Genomic DNA, 20,652 nt, shown 5'->3' with positions numbered 1-20,652 from the left:
TGTTTGAGTTCGATAATACATAATAGAATTTCAATTGTTTTTTTTTTTTTTTTTGTCTTATTATTTAATTTTTATATATTTATCTTTTTTTTTTTCTTTTTGTGTGTGATAGCGTGTGTGTACGTGTGTACGTGTGTGCACTGAAATACTTCTCTGAATAATTTACAGTAGTAAAAAATATTTAACGCCATAATATACTTAAAATTTATACTTAGGGTAATAAACGTGTTTGTTATCTGGCATTATTTGTTTATGACTATTTTATAATTAGTTTTTTATTTATTTATTATTATTATTATTATTATTATTTTAGTACATTTTTTATTTAATTTATTTATTTTTTTTAAAAACTATATTGTTGTTTTTCAAAGTATTTGAACCATTTTATTTTTCTTACATTTCCGCAGGCAAATACTAGAGTTAATAATGTTGGAAAAGGATTTAATATCGTAAGTATCACACTTACGTGATTTTTATAAACGACTTTAAAATTTATGGTTTGTTAATAAATACTTCTTTTTTTTTTTCTTCTTCTAATTTTTTCGGTTACAGTGTGATAGCGGCAATGATGAAAATAAGGTGAGTAATTATTCGTATAAGCACACTTATAATATATTATAATATATATACTCTGCGCCATAATTACGAAACAATACAGAATTTTTAAATATTTATTTATCTAAGGCTTGAAATGAGTAAAATTTATTATGATAATATCTTGAAAAGTTAATCAAAACTGGGGAGACTATGTTTCCTGCTAAGTGATAAAACACCTCTTTTAATATAGTTACATAATAAGCCTTATATTTCGCCGGTAAAAGTTACTTCTTCGCAAATGCGTTAGAGAGTGTACTTTGGCTGTACCTGCAGCGGGTGCCTAGTCGGTAAAGTCGGTAACCCATTAGGCTGTAATCACCTCCTTCCTGTTTCTCTCTCTCTCTCTCTCTCTCTCTTGCTGTCTCTTTCTTTCTCTCTCTCTCTCTCTCTCTCTCTCTCTCTCTGTCTCTCTCTCTTTCTCTCTCTCTCTCTCTCTCTCTCTCTCTCTCTCTTTCTCTCTCTCTAACCACTTCCCGTTCTCTCTCGTAACTTAATGCTTTATAAGACTACACAAGATACAAAGATTCTTTATCCAATCGTTTCCAATGGAATGAAATGTCAGAAGTTAATCCGAGATAATAAGTTTTTTTTTTTTTTGTAGAATGACAAAATTACAGTTGAGAGTGCCATGGGCGGGATACTTTTGTGAATAATAGTGGCGCGAATGAGGTGACGTTGAAATCAGGAAATGAGGCTTCTGGCTCGGTGAGATGGTGTTTGAAAAATGCTATTCTAACATGTGTCAGTTCGATTAATGACCGATGATCAGTTATAGAAAATATAGAAAATATTAGTAAACGGAAAATAAAAATTGAAAGGTGTTGTTTGGGGTGTAGTCCAAATTTACTCCTACAGCCAGTATCGCTCGCCTTATATCCCTTGTGTTCCCTTAAAAATGAAAAATGATGAATTTTTGTGATTGAATGGTGGTGGGAAGGGGGCGAAAGCACACTACTCTAAATAACTACACCATTGCGGATAACTAAGTAAAGGGTAAGCTCTCCCATTACGAATCCACCAAAGCACGCCAAACTGGTTCAAATATTTCGATTGTTCGTAAACGTTTGCACAACGGGCCCACTTGTCCTCTTTGCATATCGCATAAGAACATCGAGACTTTGTTAAGGTCTGCATTCATTTTTTGCTTTTTGTCGAGCCACTGAAATAATAAAATCTTCTCACGCGTTATTATTTCATTTACAAGGATTCGAAACGGTTTGCTGTAAGTCTACAGTTGTTTTATGCTGTCTAAGATCAGATATAAGAAATTTTGCTCGCAATTTGAACTGCTTCACTCTTTCGATTGCAATGCGTTGCAAACTAATTTCAGAGAAAACTATTGCGTATAAAAACTTCTCACGATACAATCGATAAATCGTTGTTGCGAGATATTAATGTATTAGTTATGTTTAATTTATTGGGCCATGATTGGATAATAATTTCGGATATGTTAAATGTAATAAAGTAGACTGAATTGGAAAACTTGGAAAATAGCAACGAAACTTGAACATTACGTGAAGAACTGTACGTGGATATGATCAAATAAGAGGAAACGGATCGTTTTTATTTTATTTTATTTATTCAACTTTTCTATGCCTGTAACTAGGAGAATGGATGTGTAGTAAGGTGCTCCTATTGCTTATAGTGTGTGAAAATTAACATATTTATATATATATTTATTCCAATCATGGCCCATTTATATATATATATATTCATAAGTGTAGCTATTAATGGCATGTGGAAGGCTACAAGAACACAATCTAAATGTCCGTAGCTAACGTACAATGTTTCATACGTTAATGAGAATTTCATGTTCTAGTGCACTCTAGCACAGTTTAGGGTCATCTATCTCTTTAATTTTTTCGTTGCTAAAGCGGTGATCGGGACAACTAGTAAATGCTAACACAGTGTACATTAATTAGAAGCTTTAATTTCTAGATTTTTTTCATACTTTAATTTTTGACCTTCTTGACCGTTACTATGATGTCTTGAAATGCAGTTAGAGTCAGACAAGTAATTGTATACAGGTTGTGCTACGACGGACGAACGCACGATTATTTCGATTTAAGATGAAATTAATGACCGAAATGTATTACAATTCATATATTTACACTTACGATATTTTGCCGTAATTATAAGCAAACGTTTCTCACAATTAAATTTTCATAAAAGTGTATATGCTGGGCAGGGTTGATCAGGCGATCATAGGGTGAAGACATTTATGTTTTGTATGTGGACATGGTAAGTGTTTTTAATGTTCAATGTCTAGTAGAAGTGTCTGAGATTCTTATCAGCATCAACTCGTCATGATATTGGTATGAAAAGATGTAAACATCTGTGGGTACAATAGACAGTTACTGGATGCAGAAAGAATAGATAGCATACGGTTTGAGTGCAAGTGCGTCCGATCGGATATTGTTAATAAAATGAACCCCTCTAACCGTAAATCATAAATAAGGATAAGTGAATAGTCTGTTACGAGGACAAGAGCTCCGCCGTCTATGGTAAAGCTCTCAATGATGGCTCGGAAAGTTATCCTTTGCAACCACGCGTTTGCTGTCATTGTATTTGCCAACAAACAAAAAAAAGGGATAACATTTCTCATACCAGCAACAACTAACCGTCGAGTACATAACAAACGCTTAGACGTTGGGAGATGATTTTTGCGGGAATACATATTGCATAAATCCGGACTAACACAATCAGTCTATTGTTTATTTCAGTCATTGCAAAGCCTTCCGGATGCTAATAAACTTGTGTTTTCGTTCCCGCAGGCCTATAAAATCTATGATAACTAAAAAAGGTGATCTTGTGTGCTACCGCCAAAATGGCTGGAAGCCATCCAATACTCTTGCATCTTAAATTTTGTTCTTTATCCGTTCAACATATTCTACACTTAATGTTAGCTTACTATTTTTAAAAATAAGTCTTTATATAGTTTTATAGCTTACACCACTGGTAGTGAGGATCTAATAATTTGCCGCGTATGTATGCAACAACCTTGACAAAAACTTAAGATAAAATTAACGTATTTATTAACTGTGCTAAGGTCAGACGAATATTTTATTGTAGGTTTTATTAATCGGATCGCCTGACCCACATAAAGAATCTCGCGATAGGTGAGCCTTTGCGTGTTAACAACTTCTATAATTTGTGTACTCTGTAATCAAAATAAATGAGGAGTAACGACATCCTTGGCAAAAATATTAAATTTACTGAATTCGGATCATGTCCGTTCACGTTTTGAGCTCGCTGCCGTATAAGCGTTACCATCAAAAGCAAGCTTTTATTAGGTATACAAATCGAAAATGAGATTGTGACACTGCTACCATATGTCTTTTGTTGTTTGTCCTCGCATTGAAAACTTCGTGGCTCCGAGGAGACCTGATCATCGAATTAGTTTCGCATAACTACAACTTTGCCGTACCTCTACTCGCCTAAATATGACTGCATCGATTTGGACCAATGATAATTTGACGAAAACAAGATCGGATAATGCGCCGCAATCGTAAGATGTTCCACGCCTAAGTTAAAGATTGATTTCTGGGCTGTTTTTGCTCGAGACAGATGGACGTGTACAAATTTTATGATTTTCAAGATGAAAATTTTTTGCACAAAATCTCGTAAATCACTTTTCACTTGCCTCATACCTTAATGCATTTTCACTTCAAGACAATGGAATTGTTTCCGTGGCTTTAGCTGGTTCTTTTTTTCTCAGTGCTGTAAATGACATAAATATTCTTTTCACACTTTAATATACACTAAACGGCAGTTTGTAAACAATCAAAACTTATACCGTACAAGCATCAATCAATATCTGAGCTATGTATGCCAAAAGTGTCAAAAAAAAAAAAAACAAAAAATTAACCCTTCATGTGCGTTTTATGAAGAAGCAACCAATTCCAATTTACATAACTTATTTGTACATCATCGAATACCTGAGAGAAAAACATAATTTTTTTTTTGCATTTTATGATGGTAGGTGTACTTTGCATCACTAGCCACTGCCAGCCACACCTTTCATATATACGATTTAGATTAACGAACAATTAATTAGGTTTCGGCCGATGAGCAAGCAATAGTGAATTTATTACTCTCTTGGCACAAGAAAATATCAACTGTGCACACTTCCTCTAAACGACGCAATCATTTGAAAATCATCGAAAATTCGGCCTAAGATCGCCAGCCAGCATAGACATAAAAAAAAAAAAAATTAACAATTTTTTCGATCTGTAATTTATATGAGTAGTGAATGTAAAAAGTAATCAATAAAACCATTTCTGGGCAAAAAGCCTGCATATATGATATAATATTTAATTTAGGTAATTAGTACTTTGAAGTCTCTTTGCAATGAATGAGTATATAAATAATATGTTATACTATTTCGATCTTTTATCCCGGAAGATAACAAGAGATATTACATCTGTTCCATCTGTCTATACATATTTACTTGATCGGCATAATTGATATTAATATAATTTAGCTTTCAATCACACTGTCCGTCCGATTCGTATTCATATAGAGAATTGAAACTTTGCCTAACTATTCTTTACTTGATATGAAATGTGAATGCAATCTGCTTATGGGGCTCACACAATAATGCGAAATTTCGAAAACATATTACTCTAAGAATGTCGATAGCAATTTAATATTGATGGGGAAATATGATCTTAATCGGGCAATTTGAATAATAAAAATATTTACATAGTGGGCGGTTGGGTATAGGTAATTCGTCTTAAGGTATATTAAATTATTGTTTATTTTTTTTCTTTTTTTTTTTTGCTTTGCATTTCCTTCTCCTATTAAATTGATTTATATTTAAATGCTGTTTCAGCTTATGTGTGCGCATTCAATTAATATACTTAGTAGATTTCTTCTTACCGGTGTTAGTAATGAATGTAATAATGCCATAATAATAAACTGCGAAGTGTATGTACTTAAATAGGTATATATATATATATATATATATATATATATATACATCCGTCATCATTCATTATGATATGAATGTTCATTATATCTTCACTGTTTTTTTTTTCATATGCCATAAATTAAAAAGAGAATTTTGTTAAAACCATTAATACTACTACTACTACTACTACCACCACTACTACTACCACCAGTACAACAACAACAACAACAACAACAACAGCAATAATAATAATAACAATAACGGTCGGAGGTAGATAAATTAACATTTAGCCTTCTGGCATTAACAATAACAGCAATAACAACGACAGGAATAGCAGTAACAGCAGCAACGAAAAAGAAAAAAAGAAATTTTTTTTTTAAACACGAAACAAGTTAATATTTAACATTAGCGGGCATAACCGCACTTTTGTCTTGATGGCAGCAATTAAACAGACAGGCATGTATGCAGGCAGGCAGGCAGGCAGGCAGGCAGGCAAGATTGTAAAGGGGTTTCCCCTTCAAGTCTCAAGTCTTACTTTTTTTTCCCCTTGTTGTGTTTATTTTATTATTTATTTATTTGTATTTTTTTTTTTTTTTTTTTTTTTGTATTTTTAATATTTTTTACAGAAATTTTTTGCCCTGCACTCTCTTCGTTGCTGCATACCTTGACTCTTGTTTTGTCACCTTTTTTTATATTATTTCTCTTTTTGTTGTCGTTGTTGATTTGCATTGAAAAATGTAAGTGAGAATGTGTATGCGTATATATATATATGCGTGTATGTATAAGAGCATGTATATGTATGTATACGTTGAAATTCAATTTCAAGAGGGAAAAAAAGGTTAATTCGCGCGCATTAAGTGCAAATTAGTAAATTACACGTTCGCGTTGTCGTCGTCATTGCTGTTGTTGTTTTTGTCGTTGATGTTGTTGTTGTTGTTAGTGTTGTCGTCGTTCACATGCAAATTAAACGATAAATTAGCAGACAAAAAGTGTAGAGTAAGCTTTACAGCTTTTCTATACATTATATATTATGTATAAGTGTGCGTGTGTATCTTTCCTTTTTTTTTTTTTTTTTTTTTTGTCGTTTTTCTACACACTCGAGTTACCACTTGAAAAAGCAACACAACAAAATTAAAAAGTAAATTAGTGTTTTTTAAATGCTCGCTTAATATGTATACGCATAGATATATATAAGCGCGCGCGCGCGTGTATGTATGTGTGCATATATATATATATATATATATATATATATATGTGTGTGTGTGTGTGTGTTTATGATCTTTTGTGCTAATCCGTAAAACTTTGTATACATATCGTATATATGAGTAAAGTTTGTAATTGTGTTGAATGAATACTTTGCAAGTTAGCATCTATCCTGTACATGTGCGTGTATATACATGTACCGGATTTGTTCGGTAAATCTCTGAATACTAGATATTAGATAGAAAAGTTTATACCGAAACTTTTATGAGTGGCGAGATGATGGTGAATGCCACCACGAAATTCTCTGTATGTCGTGTGTCGCATATGCTTACTTACTCACATATAATAATCGTACATTATACTAAGAAATCCATTTGCCGTAAAACTCATAACGTCGATGACAACAACAATTATAAAAAAGAAAAAACTTATTTGGTTGTAAGCTCTTGTGCATAGTCAGTAATGTGAAAAAACAAAAAAAAGCGTAAGACTTGTTCAAAAGAAAGACCCAAAAACGGCACTCTGAGATTTCTATATTTGTATATACATAATGCATACATAGTACATTCCGTCTGTCAGAGCTGTAACTCGGTTGAAGGAAAAGACAAAAAAGAAACATAATGTGTTTTAAGTTTCTAAAGTCAAACTTGACTTGTCATAGCCGTCATCATCATAGTCAAACACACAGTTACAACAGTCACCGTCATCACCATCTCATACCAATCATCATTATCGTCATCCTCATCGGCATCGCCACCATCCACATCGTCATCATTATTATCATCATTATTATCATCTGCTGTTGCTGGCTATATGGCTGGCTGGATGGCTGGATGGCTGGATGATGGCTGGTTTGTTGGTTGGTTGCATTGCATAAAATTCAAACAGTGGTTTAGGTGTTGTGAAGGGAGTGGCGCCTCTTCATTTTACAGACAATTTGTTTGCTTGCCTGGCACTTTATACAACCAGAGTTGATTGTTTGTGTTTGTGAGTTTTTTTTTTTTGTCTTTATTTTACTGCTGCTGTCATTGTTTTTGTTGCTCTTTTCTGTGTGTTTCAAACACATTCTTACCTACACATATATTCATGTCTTTTGTTTATTTTTTGCACGTTTTTATCTTTAGTTTTGTTTTGTTTTTTTTTTTCTTTTTTTTTTGCTTTTTTGTCCTTTTTTCGCTATTTAAACGTTGCCATTGTGTGCTTATACACCAGGCGTTAAATAAAAGCCATACGTTACCGTATGTAGGATGCACAGGAAGAGGAAGTAATAAAGGAACTCGTTTAAAGTTAATCGCATTCCTTAAAGGAAGTTCCGTATAGAATGTTAGATTACAATAAAAAAAAAAAAAAAAATGGGTTAATTCATTTCTAAGGAACTAACGCATACCGACTAGGTTATGACATCTTAAAATATATATTATTGAACGTTTATAGTCTGTGATATGGTGGTAGCACCAAGTTACTAATGCCTTTCTCTGTCCGAAATTGTGCTTTACATTTCATTTAAAGAAAAATGCCCTGCATTTATAATTTTATATGAGTAATTAGCTTGTGTAATATTGTTTAACGTTCGTTCCCCTATTGCTATCTAAAATCAATTTGGAAAAGGGACGATATTTTTGTCGAAATTTCGAACACATGTTTATGTACTCTTTCGAAGTTTTTTTTTTTTTTTTTTTTTGTTTTCAAAGAGGCAGTAGCGTGTTGAAAATCTACAAAAAGTAATATGCCGCCGTACAAGAGAAGAGAATACTTTAGGCAATACTGTGAAACTTCATTGCGGGAACTCGAATCTCCAATTTCATATTTTCATTTAGATCGATCGGCTAACGCTGATGGAATTTAACTAGAGACATCAATGGATTGCAAAGCCAACATTAATGTTCCAGTTTAGTATTTCGAGGTAGCTTCCGAATAGATATTCGATTTTCCTTTCTGATGTCTAAGATATTTGCTGGACATAGTTGTTTAAAAAAAAAAATTAGTGTTATATATGAGTTAACTCCCTTGCCAAGGAGCACCTGCACCAAACTTTGCCATCAATATCTGCTTGCCGTCACTGACGAAGAGAGATAGCGCCGGCCACTGCAAATTAATAAATGATTGCCGAATGCCGACGGCACAAGCTGTTGTGCTTCTCGGCCGTATATACATCTAACTCTCTTTTTACACGGTAGATGCGTTCTTTAGAAATACGTGGAAAAAAATTGAACAAAAAGATAGATGCAACTTATTGTAATGTTACGGATGTGTTTCGCAACCTTAAAAAATCGTGTAAGATGAAAAAACTCCAAATATTTCTCGTGAAAGCCGTGCAAAAAAAGTAGTAATGAAATTCGTGTTACATTTTATAAAATAGAAACAAAAAAGACGTAAAAAATTCATATTTATTATAAAAATGAATTAAATAATTTAGTGTACAGTGAAAATTCAGTCCATAAATCCGACATAAAAATATTTAAATTTGAAATCAATTTCTCAGCTCCAACAAAACACTATCATCGGTAATACGTGTGCGGGAATAAATCGGTTGGGTTCATGTTAGAAAAAAAAATTCGTGTAAAAAAATATATTGGTGAACCGTGTTAAAAAAGAATTTTATGTGAAAGCATTGAAGTGATTTCCGCCTTTTGAAATAAACCGTGTAGCGTTTAGTTGTGAGGTAACTCGAAAATGTTGCAGTAGGTAGCAGTGAATGACAGTATGTCTATGATTGTCGCCGCGTTTGAAGCCAAGTATTGTGCAATCCTGATAAGACAGCATTTCAGGGAAAGGTACCTTTTCTTTGACATTTATAAATTTTTATATACACTTTATAAACGAAAAGGTATACTATATTTTAGGACAAGAAAATAATGTAAATGTAAATTCAAATTTTCGAGCGGAAAGGATAGAATCAATTTACTTTGGAATTTTATTGTTGTTTTTTTTTTTTTTTTTTTGCAAGTGGTGTATATATCATATACCTTTGGGTTGGATGGGCTTCCTGATATACGTATAGAACACATTACGTTTCTCTTTATTTTGTGCTCGCTTGCCAGTTTGTCAGGCCTTACTGGTTGTCGCATGCCATGTTAAGTTGCTACTTACTTCCTTTTTGTGCCTTAACGTCTGCTGGTCAATGTTTTCTTTTTTTTTTTCTCTTATTTTTCTCTTTTTTTTTTTTTTTTTTTTTTTTTTTTTTACCATTCTTTGTAAATGGCATTAAATGTCTAAGGCAATGAAATCCAAGTGAGTTTTGCTGCTAACAAAACAAGAAGAAATAAAAAACTTCTAGAGTCAACAGCTAGCTAGCTAACCAGTCAAGCATGCGGTTAGTCCTGTTAACGTGACATACTATTTGGTGCGGTGTTGGCCTTTTAACCAACACTGGCTGGTTTATCTATGCAAACATACACACCACATAACCGTATTTCAGCTTTTAACTAAAGTAACGCTTATTCACTTTAGTTTTGTTATCATATCTGTTGTAGTTGTTCTTGTCGTTGTTATTGTCTGAGCTTAGTAAACTCCCCGGCATATCGTAACATAACACATAGCACACAATACACATGTTATACATTGTAGTACTTCAACGTTATATGTTACTGTATGAACACATAATAACATCCACAATTACCCTTAGCACACAATGTATTCACGTATGAGTATGTGTATGAATGAATGTTTCGATGTATGTTGTTGGCAAGTTGTCAGAATGTAATAGAGCCACAGTTAGTTATATTACTGTTAAATGGCCCCAGTGTGGGGCCCTTTTTTATGAACTATACTTGTCTTGAATAGGCATCTACACATACACAATGCAGTCACCCAGCCATCCAGTCAGTCAGTCAGTCAGTCAGTCAGTCAGCCAGCCAGCCAGCCAGCCAGCCAGCCAGCTAACTATAACAGCCATAAACACACCGTCACATTATACCTTATACATATATATATATATATGTATATATGTATATATGTATATATGTATACATAAATCCACTATACAAAGAATTATTCATTCCCATAGAGAATTTTATATGAATGTGTGTACATTCAGGCACACACTCCCAACATGTTTATAGATATTGCCAGTTTTAGACAATCAATTTGGTACAAGCTAATCAAATATTAATATGCTTTTACTCGAAGTGTACATATATATTGTGTAAGTTTGTAAATGATTGTGCCCGTATGCTTGTAAAAGTGAACACATTTAAGCAATTGTTGTATGTGCTTGGCTTAACCACCCGTGTTAAATAGAGTAATAGAAGCAGAAGAAAAATAAGAAGATGAGAAGCAGAACTGAAATGAAATGAAAGCCAGCCGTACACTTAGGGCAGAGAGCAATTGATATTCAATATTTGACAATTATGTTTGTTGTTAAAATAATAATAAAATTACCAAAATCCTCTTGAGAAATGTGAATATTGTTTGTTTCAATACCTTCAAAGACCCATTGTTCATGGTGTAATACAAAATTTATATGTATATATATATATATATATATGTATTTATTGCTACACAAATAAAGCATACTCATCACTATTCTTACACGTACGTACATACGTACGTACTTGTTTACGGATAAAACATGTCTACGTACGTATCTACATATGCTTCACCATTTAATTGTATCCTGATTTTATATGTATGAATAAACTCTCAAACTGTTTGGGTAAATTTTGTTATGCTTTGTTGGTTTATCTCGTATGCGAATGTTCTCGTGCGTGTATCAGTATATGTATGTGCGTATATATTTTGCTGTTGCTATTCCTGCTGCTGCTGTTGTTGTTGTTGTTGTTGCAGTTTGTGTTGTCGTTGTTATGTGCGAAAATACCCAAGAGGAAATTTTCAAGTTTCGCAGAAGTGATACTAAATATAATACGTAGTCTAAACAATATTAAAACTAATAAAAGACGAGTGGAATTACGTTAAACTTAAATGATTCCTGACCATCGAATCAACATATGCCTTTCGATCTTCTAAAGGCTCAATACTTATTCTACATATTTTATATATATATATATATACCTGTTTTGAGGTTAAATTTTAAATAGCGTTCGTTTCCCAATAGAGGAGGTGTGAGTTAAAGAAATCTTTAATTAACATGTTAATCGCCCTTCATATTGGAAAGGTACGCAAACGGCTAACAACCAAAAATTCATTAAAAATCAATAGTTTTACGATCTGCAACAAAGACTTAAGTAAATTGTAATGTTATGAGCTTACTTTTGATCTTTGTTGTTGTTGTTGTTGTTGTTGTTGCTAACAATACTGAATAATTTGACCGGAGGGTCGAGTTTTACCCCTCTGAAGACACACTCTCATTACACAACGTATATCGTTCGAATAAAAAGAACGAAGCACATTATCGTGATTTTGATAAACAAAATTTTTTTATTTTTTTTTTTACGTACAGCGTTTCACATATGATCGTGGGTAAAAGTTAGTAGGAATTTGCATCAATAGCAATAGCCGGGGAAAAGAAGACATGGGCATGCTAAATTCTACAACCTTTTTACGGATATATTAGAAATTTTAACTGAATTTTCTTAATAGACTGAGTAGATCTTCTAGGTCGCGATAAGGATGATCCACGCAATTAGTAATAATATAATAATTCTTAGCTGGCACAGTCCGGAGCATTGCCATTTCATATAATTTGCAGGTCTTTGTCTAAGGAGCGTTTCGAAGACTTACGAATAGAGTTTGGTCCACTTCCACTCGCCTTTTGCATGTAGGCATTTCATGACGACAATATATATGCAAAACTGAACCCTATTCTATACCTGGGTACTTTATATAGGGAACGTCACAAATTTAACCAATGTAGTTAAAGCGAGAGAGAGAGAGAGAGAGTGCAAAGATTCTAATCTAAAAGATTTCGGCAAATTACAAAGAGTTCTTGGCCTTAAGCGCAACCTCCCTATTCTCGTCACCGTAGGCTAATTAAAATGGATTGTAATTTTATGGAAAACTAATTAGTTCATTGGACGAGACAAGACGTCAGAGTTGAGAGAAGAATACCCATATTGGCGTTCTATGCATAAAGTGGAGTGGAGCACTACTCATAGTAAATATCATGCTTGCCTACCCCTCCAAACTAACGTTCCAAATGTTCCGAATAAATAATCGTGAATGTTATGTATGATCGCTCCGGCGTCAATTACAGGTCGTAGTCAATAGGAATTTTAATTTGATCGATATTATCATTATAGTAATGACCGGTCCGATTAAAGAGAAGGATATCTTTGAAATTAAAATCGATTTCGATATATTCGGTCGATGAAAGTTGAAGAATTTTTCCCTTCAGATAATGCATACGTTCATAATAATTATGCCTAAACTTTATAATAAATAAATTGATTGTTATCTCGCAGAGCTTATTTACATATTTAGTTTTAATACTTATTATTACGCTCACTTCATTAGCAATCGATTTTTTTTTTTTTTTTTTTTGTATTTAATTTTATAAAATTTTGCAAAGATTTCCTATAGGGAGGGTTTCTGTCGTTCGCTTGATAGTGAATCAACTATGTAAACGAACTCAATTTGTGTTTTGTGTGTTCCATTACTGAATTCGTTTTTGTTGTTGCTATTGTTGTTGATTTTTCCTCTGGTAAATGTGATGCTGTTATTTGTATTCTTTAGAAAATTTTTGGTCGGTTGCGGGAAAGAGAAGAAAAATGCATTGTCGACAAAACCAAAGGCAACTATGAGAATAATTCGTAACTAACAGCAACAATTTGTCATGCATTTCAATGGTTTGAAATACCATAAGCCAACGAGCCGGCCAGCCTGCCAGCCAGCCAGCCAACCAGCCAGTCAGTCAGTCAGCCAGCCAGCCAGTCAGCCAATTGTTCAGTTAGTCAGCTATCCATATTCATGCACATTATAATAAATACACAAACGCATGCACATACAGGGAACGTATGCAGAGCTAATGCCTTATGCTCTCTTAACGTATTAAATACGACACACAACCCTCCTTATATTTCCCTTTCTGTAGTCGTTTTTGTTTTGTTCTTGTTCTTGCTGTTGCTGTTGCTGTTGCTTTATATTTGCGACCCTTTTTTAATGGTTTTGATTGTAGCTGATGTCGTTTTTGTTGTTATTTTGTCTTGCTTTTCAAAGACCTATTGTCGACCCCACAGTGCTATTAAATTTCAATTTTGCACGGAGGCTGGAAATTGGTATGTTGTTGTATATAACTCTAGTTATTCGCACGGTTTTTCATAACGTGTGCAAAGAATATATATATATATATATATACCTACATATATATATATATATATATATATGCCTTTGCTAAATATATTTATATATACACACAAATATACTTACATATATAGAACGTTTATTTGTGTGTTTGGTTGGTGGTGTTGAGGTTTCGGTCGACAAAACGTAGAAAAGAAAACAAAAATTATTCGCTTCGTCGGTCTTGCAAATATTATTCGTTTTCGCACTTTTCTCACATCGTCATTGTTGACGTTGTCGGCATTCGCATTAACATCATTCTGTTCGTGAGCCAGAGAGTCAGTCGGTTGGTTGTTTGGTTAGTTGGTTGATATTATTATGACTGCCAGTGATGGCTGTGGCTGTGGCTGTGTCTGTGGTTCACTGTTCTTGTAGCTGTTGTTGTTGTTGTTGTTGTTGTTGCTGTTATTGCGGCTGCTGTTGCTATTGCCGTTGAGTTATCGTAGTTGTCGGCAATTTTCGATACGGCGGCGTGCGCATATCATAAATAGTAATCATGTTTCATTCAAGTAGCTTTTACGATTTATTAAATTACGCGCATTATTACGATTACAACAGCAGTGGCGGTAACAGCGATTAGGCAGGCACTCAACTGCCTCCGCTACACTTAAGAAGGAATTAATAAATAAATAAATGAATAAATACGCATATATTTTTATATAAATGTATGTATATGCTATATATACATATAAATATATACATATATATATATATATATATACATACATATATATATATATATATATATATATATATATATATATATATATATTTGTATAGCCAACAAATAAGAACAACATTCTTTCAAGTGATATTGAAACCAATCCAATGCAACCAACCCACCAATCTTTGTTGTGTGTGATAACAACAACGATTATTTTACGCTAACTCGCACACATCACTCGTACAGACAACAGGGAAAAAAAGACTCGTGCAATCGAGCCAAACTATACATGCAGTCAAGAGAAGGCATATGCACATAATAGTTATAAATACTTATTAGGGGAAGGACAGACAGTTTTGCCCACAAATGTACGGTTGACTAAAGTGAAGACGAGCTGAGCTCTCTGACTTGCCAGGCCAATGTTTGCTTTTCATATGGTCGTGGAATAGACGTAACAAGAGTGAGTTGTAATAACGTCACGACAACCCCAAATCTGTTTGATGTGAATAACTGAACAAAAACGAGGAAGAATAACAAAAAACCATAAAGAGGAAAGACATGAATATGTTCCTGCATACAAAAGTGACGTTTACACTATTGTACTGTTGGTTATGGTGGTTGTTGCTGTTGTTGTTGTTGTTATAGTCCTTAACTTGGCTTTTCGTGTATAAATGCTTGTACAACTGAAGCTTCTACTGCTTGGCTGCTGTTGCCGCTGCTACTTTTTTAAAAAATTTTTTTTATTTTTTTTTTTTATTTTTTTTTTTTTTTTATTCATATTCTTCTTTATTGCCCCTCGAGCATTCAAGTGACTACAACTTGAGAAGGGTACTTGTAGTTGAGTGTGTGGTTGATTCACTCATCGGTTAGATTCGCTCTACTCTGTACGTGGTACTCGGTGCTTTAACTCTTTGTACATCCATCCATCTATCCATTCGTTTGTTCGTTCGTTCGTTCGTTCGTTGTTTCGTTCGTTTTTTAGGTATGTCGTCTGTCTTTTTGTCTGTCTGCTTGCTGGTTTTACTCACTCGCTTGGCAAATGCTTGCCTGCCCCAGTCGGTTTAGCTGGCGTTTTCTGCTGTGTTGTGCTACTACGTATAAATGTGTGAATGTTTTTGTGTGATTGCCGCTAATTTAGATGCTTTAGCAGTGATTATATGGCATTTTTCGTATTTATTTATTGTGTTTGCCTTAATTCACCAGGTACTAAATAAGTAAGTGGTATTTTTCGTTCTTTTTTTTTTTTTTTTTTTTTTTTAAATTTTTTATTTCATGTGCTATTAAACTGCTGTGTAAGTCAGTAAGCAGTAGTCGGCACAGAAAAAAGATGCAGAAGTGTGGTATGCCGTGCGGTAATGTGTTGTAGTGTGAGATGATGTGATATGCTGGGTTTGCGATGTTGTGGTATGATATGGTAGTCAGACGTTTAGGCATTCAGTCTGTCAGTCAGGCTGTCAGATCTCTGTCAGTTTTTCAAATCGCTGGTATGTGGTGGAATGGTTTGGTATGCCAGTGGTATGCAGGGTATAAGTAAATTATTTGTGAAGTGCATGAATACAGTGTGAGTATTGCATTGCAATTGGCAATATCATCGTTACATTGCATTGCGTGGCTGCCTTCATCATGTGTTGCGGCTGTTACTGAATATCAAATTATATGCGTTTCAATGTTATGTTAGGTATATATATATATATATATATATTTTTTTTTTATTTATTTATTTATTTATTTTATTTTTTTCTTTTTGCTTCTTTTCTGATTACACTCGCTTTACTTGCCTAGTGTATGCATCACACGTCTGAACTGTCCGTCCATTGCGACTTGTTTGTACGTTCGCAGAATACATTTCCATGGAATGTTATGCTGGTTTAGGGTATTGGTATTCCTTTACAATACACATAGATACTAACTGCATGCACATACGTGCATACATATATGTGTGCATATATCTTTCAATTTCAATTCAATGCAATTCTATTTTAATAACTCTACACTAAACTGAACAACTCAACCAGTCAGCCTGCCAGCTAGCTAGCTAGCTAGCTAGCTATCCGGTCAATAAGAAAGTACGTGTGGTGTTGTTCTGTATGAATGTGTGTAATACGTTTTTGTTTGTACATTTTCAGTCTGCTGCCAGAGATTTCAATTCTGTCTTTCCTTTTTTTTCTTTGCTTTGTTTTACACACTGTGTGATGGGATATTTTCTTCACTTTTTTTTCTCTTTTTTTTTTTTTTTTGTTTGCACATAAATATGCACAAGCAGACATACAGAGGAGTACATATAAGCTTCTGTAGCATAAGTCGAAATTTTTATACTACTGTTGCTCATTCAACATTAAAAAAGAACAGGAAAAAAAAAAACAGGAAAAAACATGGCCAACAAATGAGAGTAAATTTACTTTGTTGAATAAAGAGAGCTTTTTTTTGATTTAGTTCTTAGGGTTACCAACAGATTTTTTTTGATTCCAATAATATTATTATGAACAAGATGAGAAGTTATATCCGATCTGGTGTGAGTCTTTTAATTGAAGACGCTGAAGGAACTCCTTAGCCGATTTACAATGCTTGATCGTGGAACTTGAAAAGATTTCCAAGACTGCTGATCATAACAATATAAAATTTGTTTTGGCATAATTTTCACACTATTGAATAAATTTTGTTGGCTTTTGCTCTCGAGCCGACGTAAGTGAAAGAAGAATTTGAAAACCAAATTTGTTCTAAGCTTGACTTTGAAATGGTGAAGGTTATATATATTTTGTGTGTGTTCGGCAATGAGTATTTCTATGTGCAAAATATAACATACATTATTCACCAAATCCAATAACAGGTCCTGTCAAGGCAAATGGAATTTGGAATTCACATTTCAACGCTGCTTTGAAATATCACTGATCTTCAAGAGTTACACAAAAACCTTTCATTTTCTTTACAAGATTGCATAAAGATTCATTTGGATAATTAAAAAAAATACATTCGACGCGGTCGAATCTTTTATATCTACCAAAATTATCGAAGAAAAAACTAAAGAAAAAAAAAAAAAGATGAAACTTCTATGCTCTATAAACTGTTTTATACAATCGCGGTAGAGTCACACTTATAAAATATATGTAGAAATTTTTATTTTTTTATATCTGATAGCTTATCAATAGTGAGACGAAATCCCAGAAAACATACGTTTTCTCAAGTTACGAGGTACCCGGTCTGGCCGACTTTTAATATTAAATTGGGTGAAAGAACTTCTCATATATTTGCCAAATTTAAAACCAATACATTCATTTTTGCGCGCGTGAGAACGTTTACAATATAGATAACGAGCAGACCTAGCCAACGTTGATACAGAATTTGATATTAATTAAGAATATATATTAGGATTTCCATTTATCTACGTATTTCGTTCTTTAATATCTAGCATAAAAAAGGATAGAAATATTCTATGATGCGCTGGGTCCATCCGTAGTAACCAAAAAATGCTCACTTTTATAAACTGAGTATCCCCAAGGCGAATAAAAGGGCTCCATATACTTCGATATTATCGATCAAAAAAGGGTAGACCGAAAGTTTTGTATATTAATGCAATTGGTTAATTAAAAAAAAAAAAAAAAATTCAATTCAGTTATTGTATATAGCCCCGTTAAGAGATTTCGTATATATATATATATATATATATTATAATTTCAAACAATGAAAGTTGTATCGAGTGACAATTAAAAGGAAAAAGTAAAAAATCCGTTGTTGCTTTCACTAGCAAATGAATCGATCAGATAAATGTGCCCGTAAAAAATTTACAAAAATCATTACAACACGAAAATGAGAAAGTACGGAACGACCAACTTTTCGTAGTCATAAATCGTTTCGGGGTCCTATCAATCCGCTACTCCCTTCATTGCATAGTGAGCGCAAGCTAAACGGGCCATTAATTTAAGCATTATGGGTACCTTACTGATGGACATGGCAACCCTTACTAGAGTAATGAAACAAATGCAGCCAAAGTCTCTCTTTAATAGCATGCAATAACAAAAAGAAAAACAAACATAATCCTCCTTTTTGCATACTCAATAGTAATGCCCGTCACGTCACCACCCCATCATCAAAAACGCTGTGGGATTTGTTGTGATTTTTGTTCTTGTTTTTATCAATCTTTACAATCAGTCTGCCATAGAAATTCTCTTGACGGTTGATTGTTGGAGAGCCAATTACTCTCTAGACAGAATTTTATCTCTCAAATTGTGTGAGAGAAAATATATTTATGGTTTAGTTTGTTAGTTGAACGGCTGGTTGGTTGGTTGGTTAGTGAGCGGTTCAGCAAATCAACTCCATTCAGAGCATTTCGTGTCATTATACAAAGTGGAGTCTTATACGTTGTGCGCTAGTTAAACAACAAACGGACGACGGTCGTTCGTTCGGTTTTGTCTGTTGGTTAGTTGGTTTGTGTACGAATTGTTCGTTGTCGAAAAAAAAAAAAAAAAAAAAAATTGAATAAATAAATAAAAAAATAAAATATAATACAACCTAAACTTACATGTAGAGGAGTTTTGTTAGACATTACAGTGATAATCGATGTTGTTATATGTATGTATGCAGTCGGCCGTCCGTCGTCATTGTCGATTTGCAAGTTCCGTGTGTGTGAAATTGTTTAGTTGTTAAGATTGAAACCATTAAACGCACGGACAGACTGGCAAGTAGACGGACATTGGGACAGACATAACTAAACGATTGTATAAACGGAAAAAACAAAAACACTAAACGGCTACAAGCCTTTAGTGGTCTCGTTCAGCGTGCATGAAATGAGAATCTGTGAATATGTGCATATAAGCGTGCGTGCCTTGTGTGTATAAATGTGTTTATGTCGCATTATGGTTGATTGCTTTAAAATTTTCGTTATATTCGGAATTTGTGTAAGCACTGTTGCAATCTCTGCGTGTGTGTGCGTATATGCCATTTTTCAATTGTTGGCTTTTTGCAAATTACCAGCACCACCAGAGCCAGTGCAAAAATGAATGCAAGAGAAGAATGTCCAAAACATACAGTAGAATTTTTGATATGAATAAGAGTGCCTACAGTAAAATTGTGTTATAGTTACCACTGCGTGAGGGCCTCCGACGCGTTAGTTTTATTATGCTCCAACCTTACGTTAATACGTGCGTACATATTCGTTGTGTGTATGTAAAGTGTATTCTTGTTGTTTTTGTGGTTATATACAGTTTGTTGCCAGTGGATATATGCGGTATTGTGTGTGTGCCTGTATGGTTGATTGTGGTTGCATGTTGATTGCCTATCATCCTCGTCGTAGTCGTCGTCGTCGTCGTCGTCGTCGTCATCATCATCATCATCACCATCACCATCATCATCATCATCGTCGTCATCATCATCATGATCATCGTCAACTACAATAATAATAATAATAATAATAATAACAACAACAACAACATCACTAGCAACTACATCGTAATCGTCAACAACAGAGTTGTACATACACTTTGCTAAATAACCATATCCAGAGGCCGTACCCCTGTGTTTTTTTTTATGAGTTTTGTCGAAATGTATGTACGTGGCAGACAGGCTGAACTTGTGCAACTGTAGAAGGCAGGCAGGTTTAACTGATTGCATCAAGTAGAGGAGCGCGCATACTATGCCGTTTAATACCTACCGGCCGAATAGTCATCGCCATCATCATCCATCCATCTATCCATCCATTCCATTCAACCGTACAACTAACATACATATATACATACATACATACATAAATACATGCAAATATATTTACATATATGCATACACACATAATTTGGTTGGTTGGTTAGCTGGCTGGCATGTTTTGCTTGTGCTCAGTTGATCGGTCGGTTGGTCGCTTTTTTAAAGGCTGTCGTATGTGTATATCAGTATGTTTGTTTTTGTGTGTAAATTTGCATAAGTACGCGTTGCGCATAACAACGACGAAACAAGAGGAAAAAAAAAAAAAAAAAAAAGAAGAAAACAACAACAATAACGAGAATAAAAGCAATAACTGAGAATTTGCACCGTACCCTCAAAGCATTTATTGTAT

The 20,652-nt window shown here is 33.9% G+C and overlaps 1 protein-coding gene across 2 annotated transcripts in view; it reads left to right on the top strand.

The window, feature by feature from the left end:
* LOC119642542 (serine-rich adhesin for platelets) overlaps positions 1-20,652 on the top strand; it is a 47,432-nt gene that overhangs the window by 10,230 nt on the left and 16,550 nt on the right. For both annotated transcript variants that reach the window (XM_038041706.1, XM_038041698.1), the window contains exons 4-5: positions 408-449; positions 553-579. In XM_038041706.1, the coding sequence (XP_037897634.1) occupies positions 408-449; positions 553-579 (69 nt within the window). The remainder of the gene's footprint in view (positions 1-407; positions 450-552; positions 580-20,652) is intronic.

The sequence above is a fragment of the Glossina fuscipes genome, unplaced genomic scaffold (genome assembly GCF_014805625.2).
Source record: "Glossina fuscipes isolate IAEA_lab_2018 unplaced genomic scaffold, Yale_Gfus_2 0, whole genome shotgun sequence".
In the NCBI taxonomy this organism is placed as follows: domain Eukaryota; kingdom Metazoa; phylum Arthropoda; class Insecta; order Diptera; family Glossinidae; genus Glossina; species Glossina fuscipes.
The sequence above is the reverse complement of the archived record's forward strand: the minus strand, read 5'-3'. Positions and strand labels throughout refer to the sequence as shown.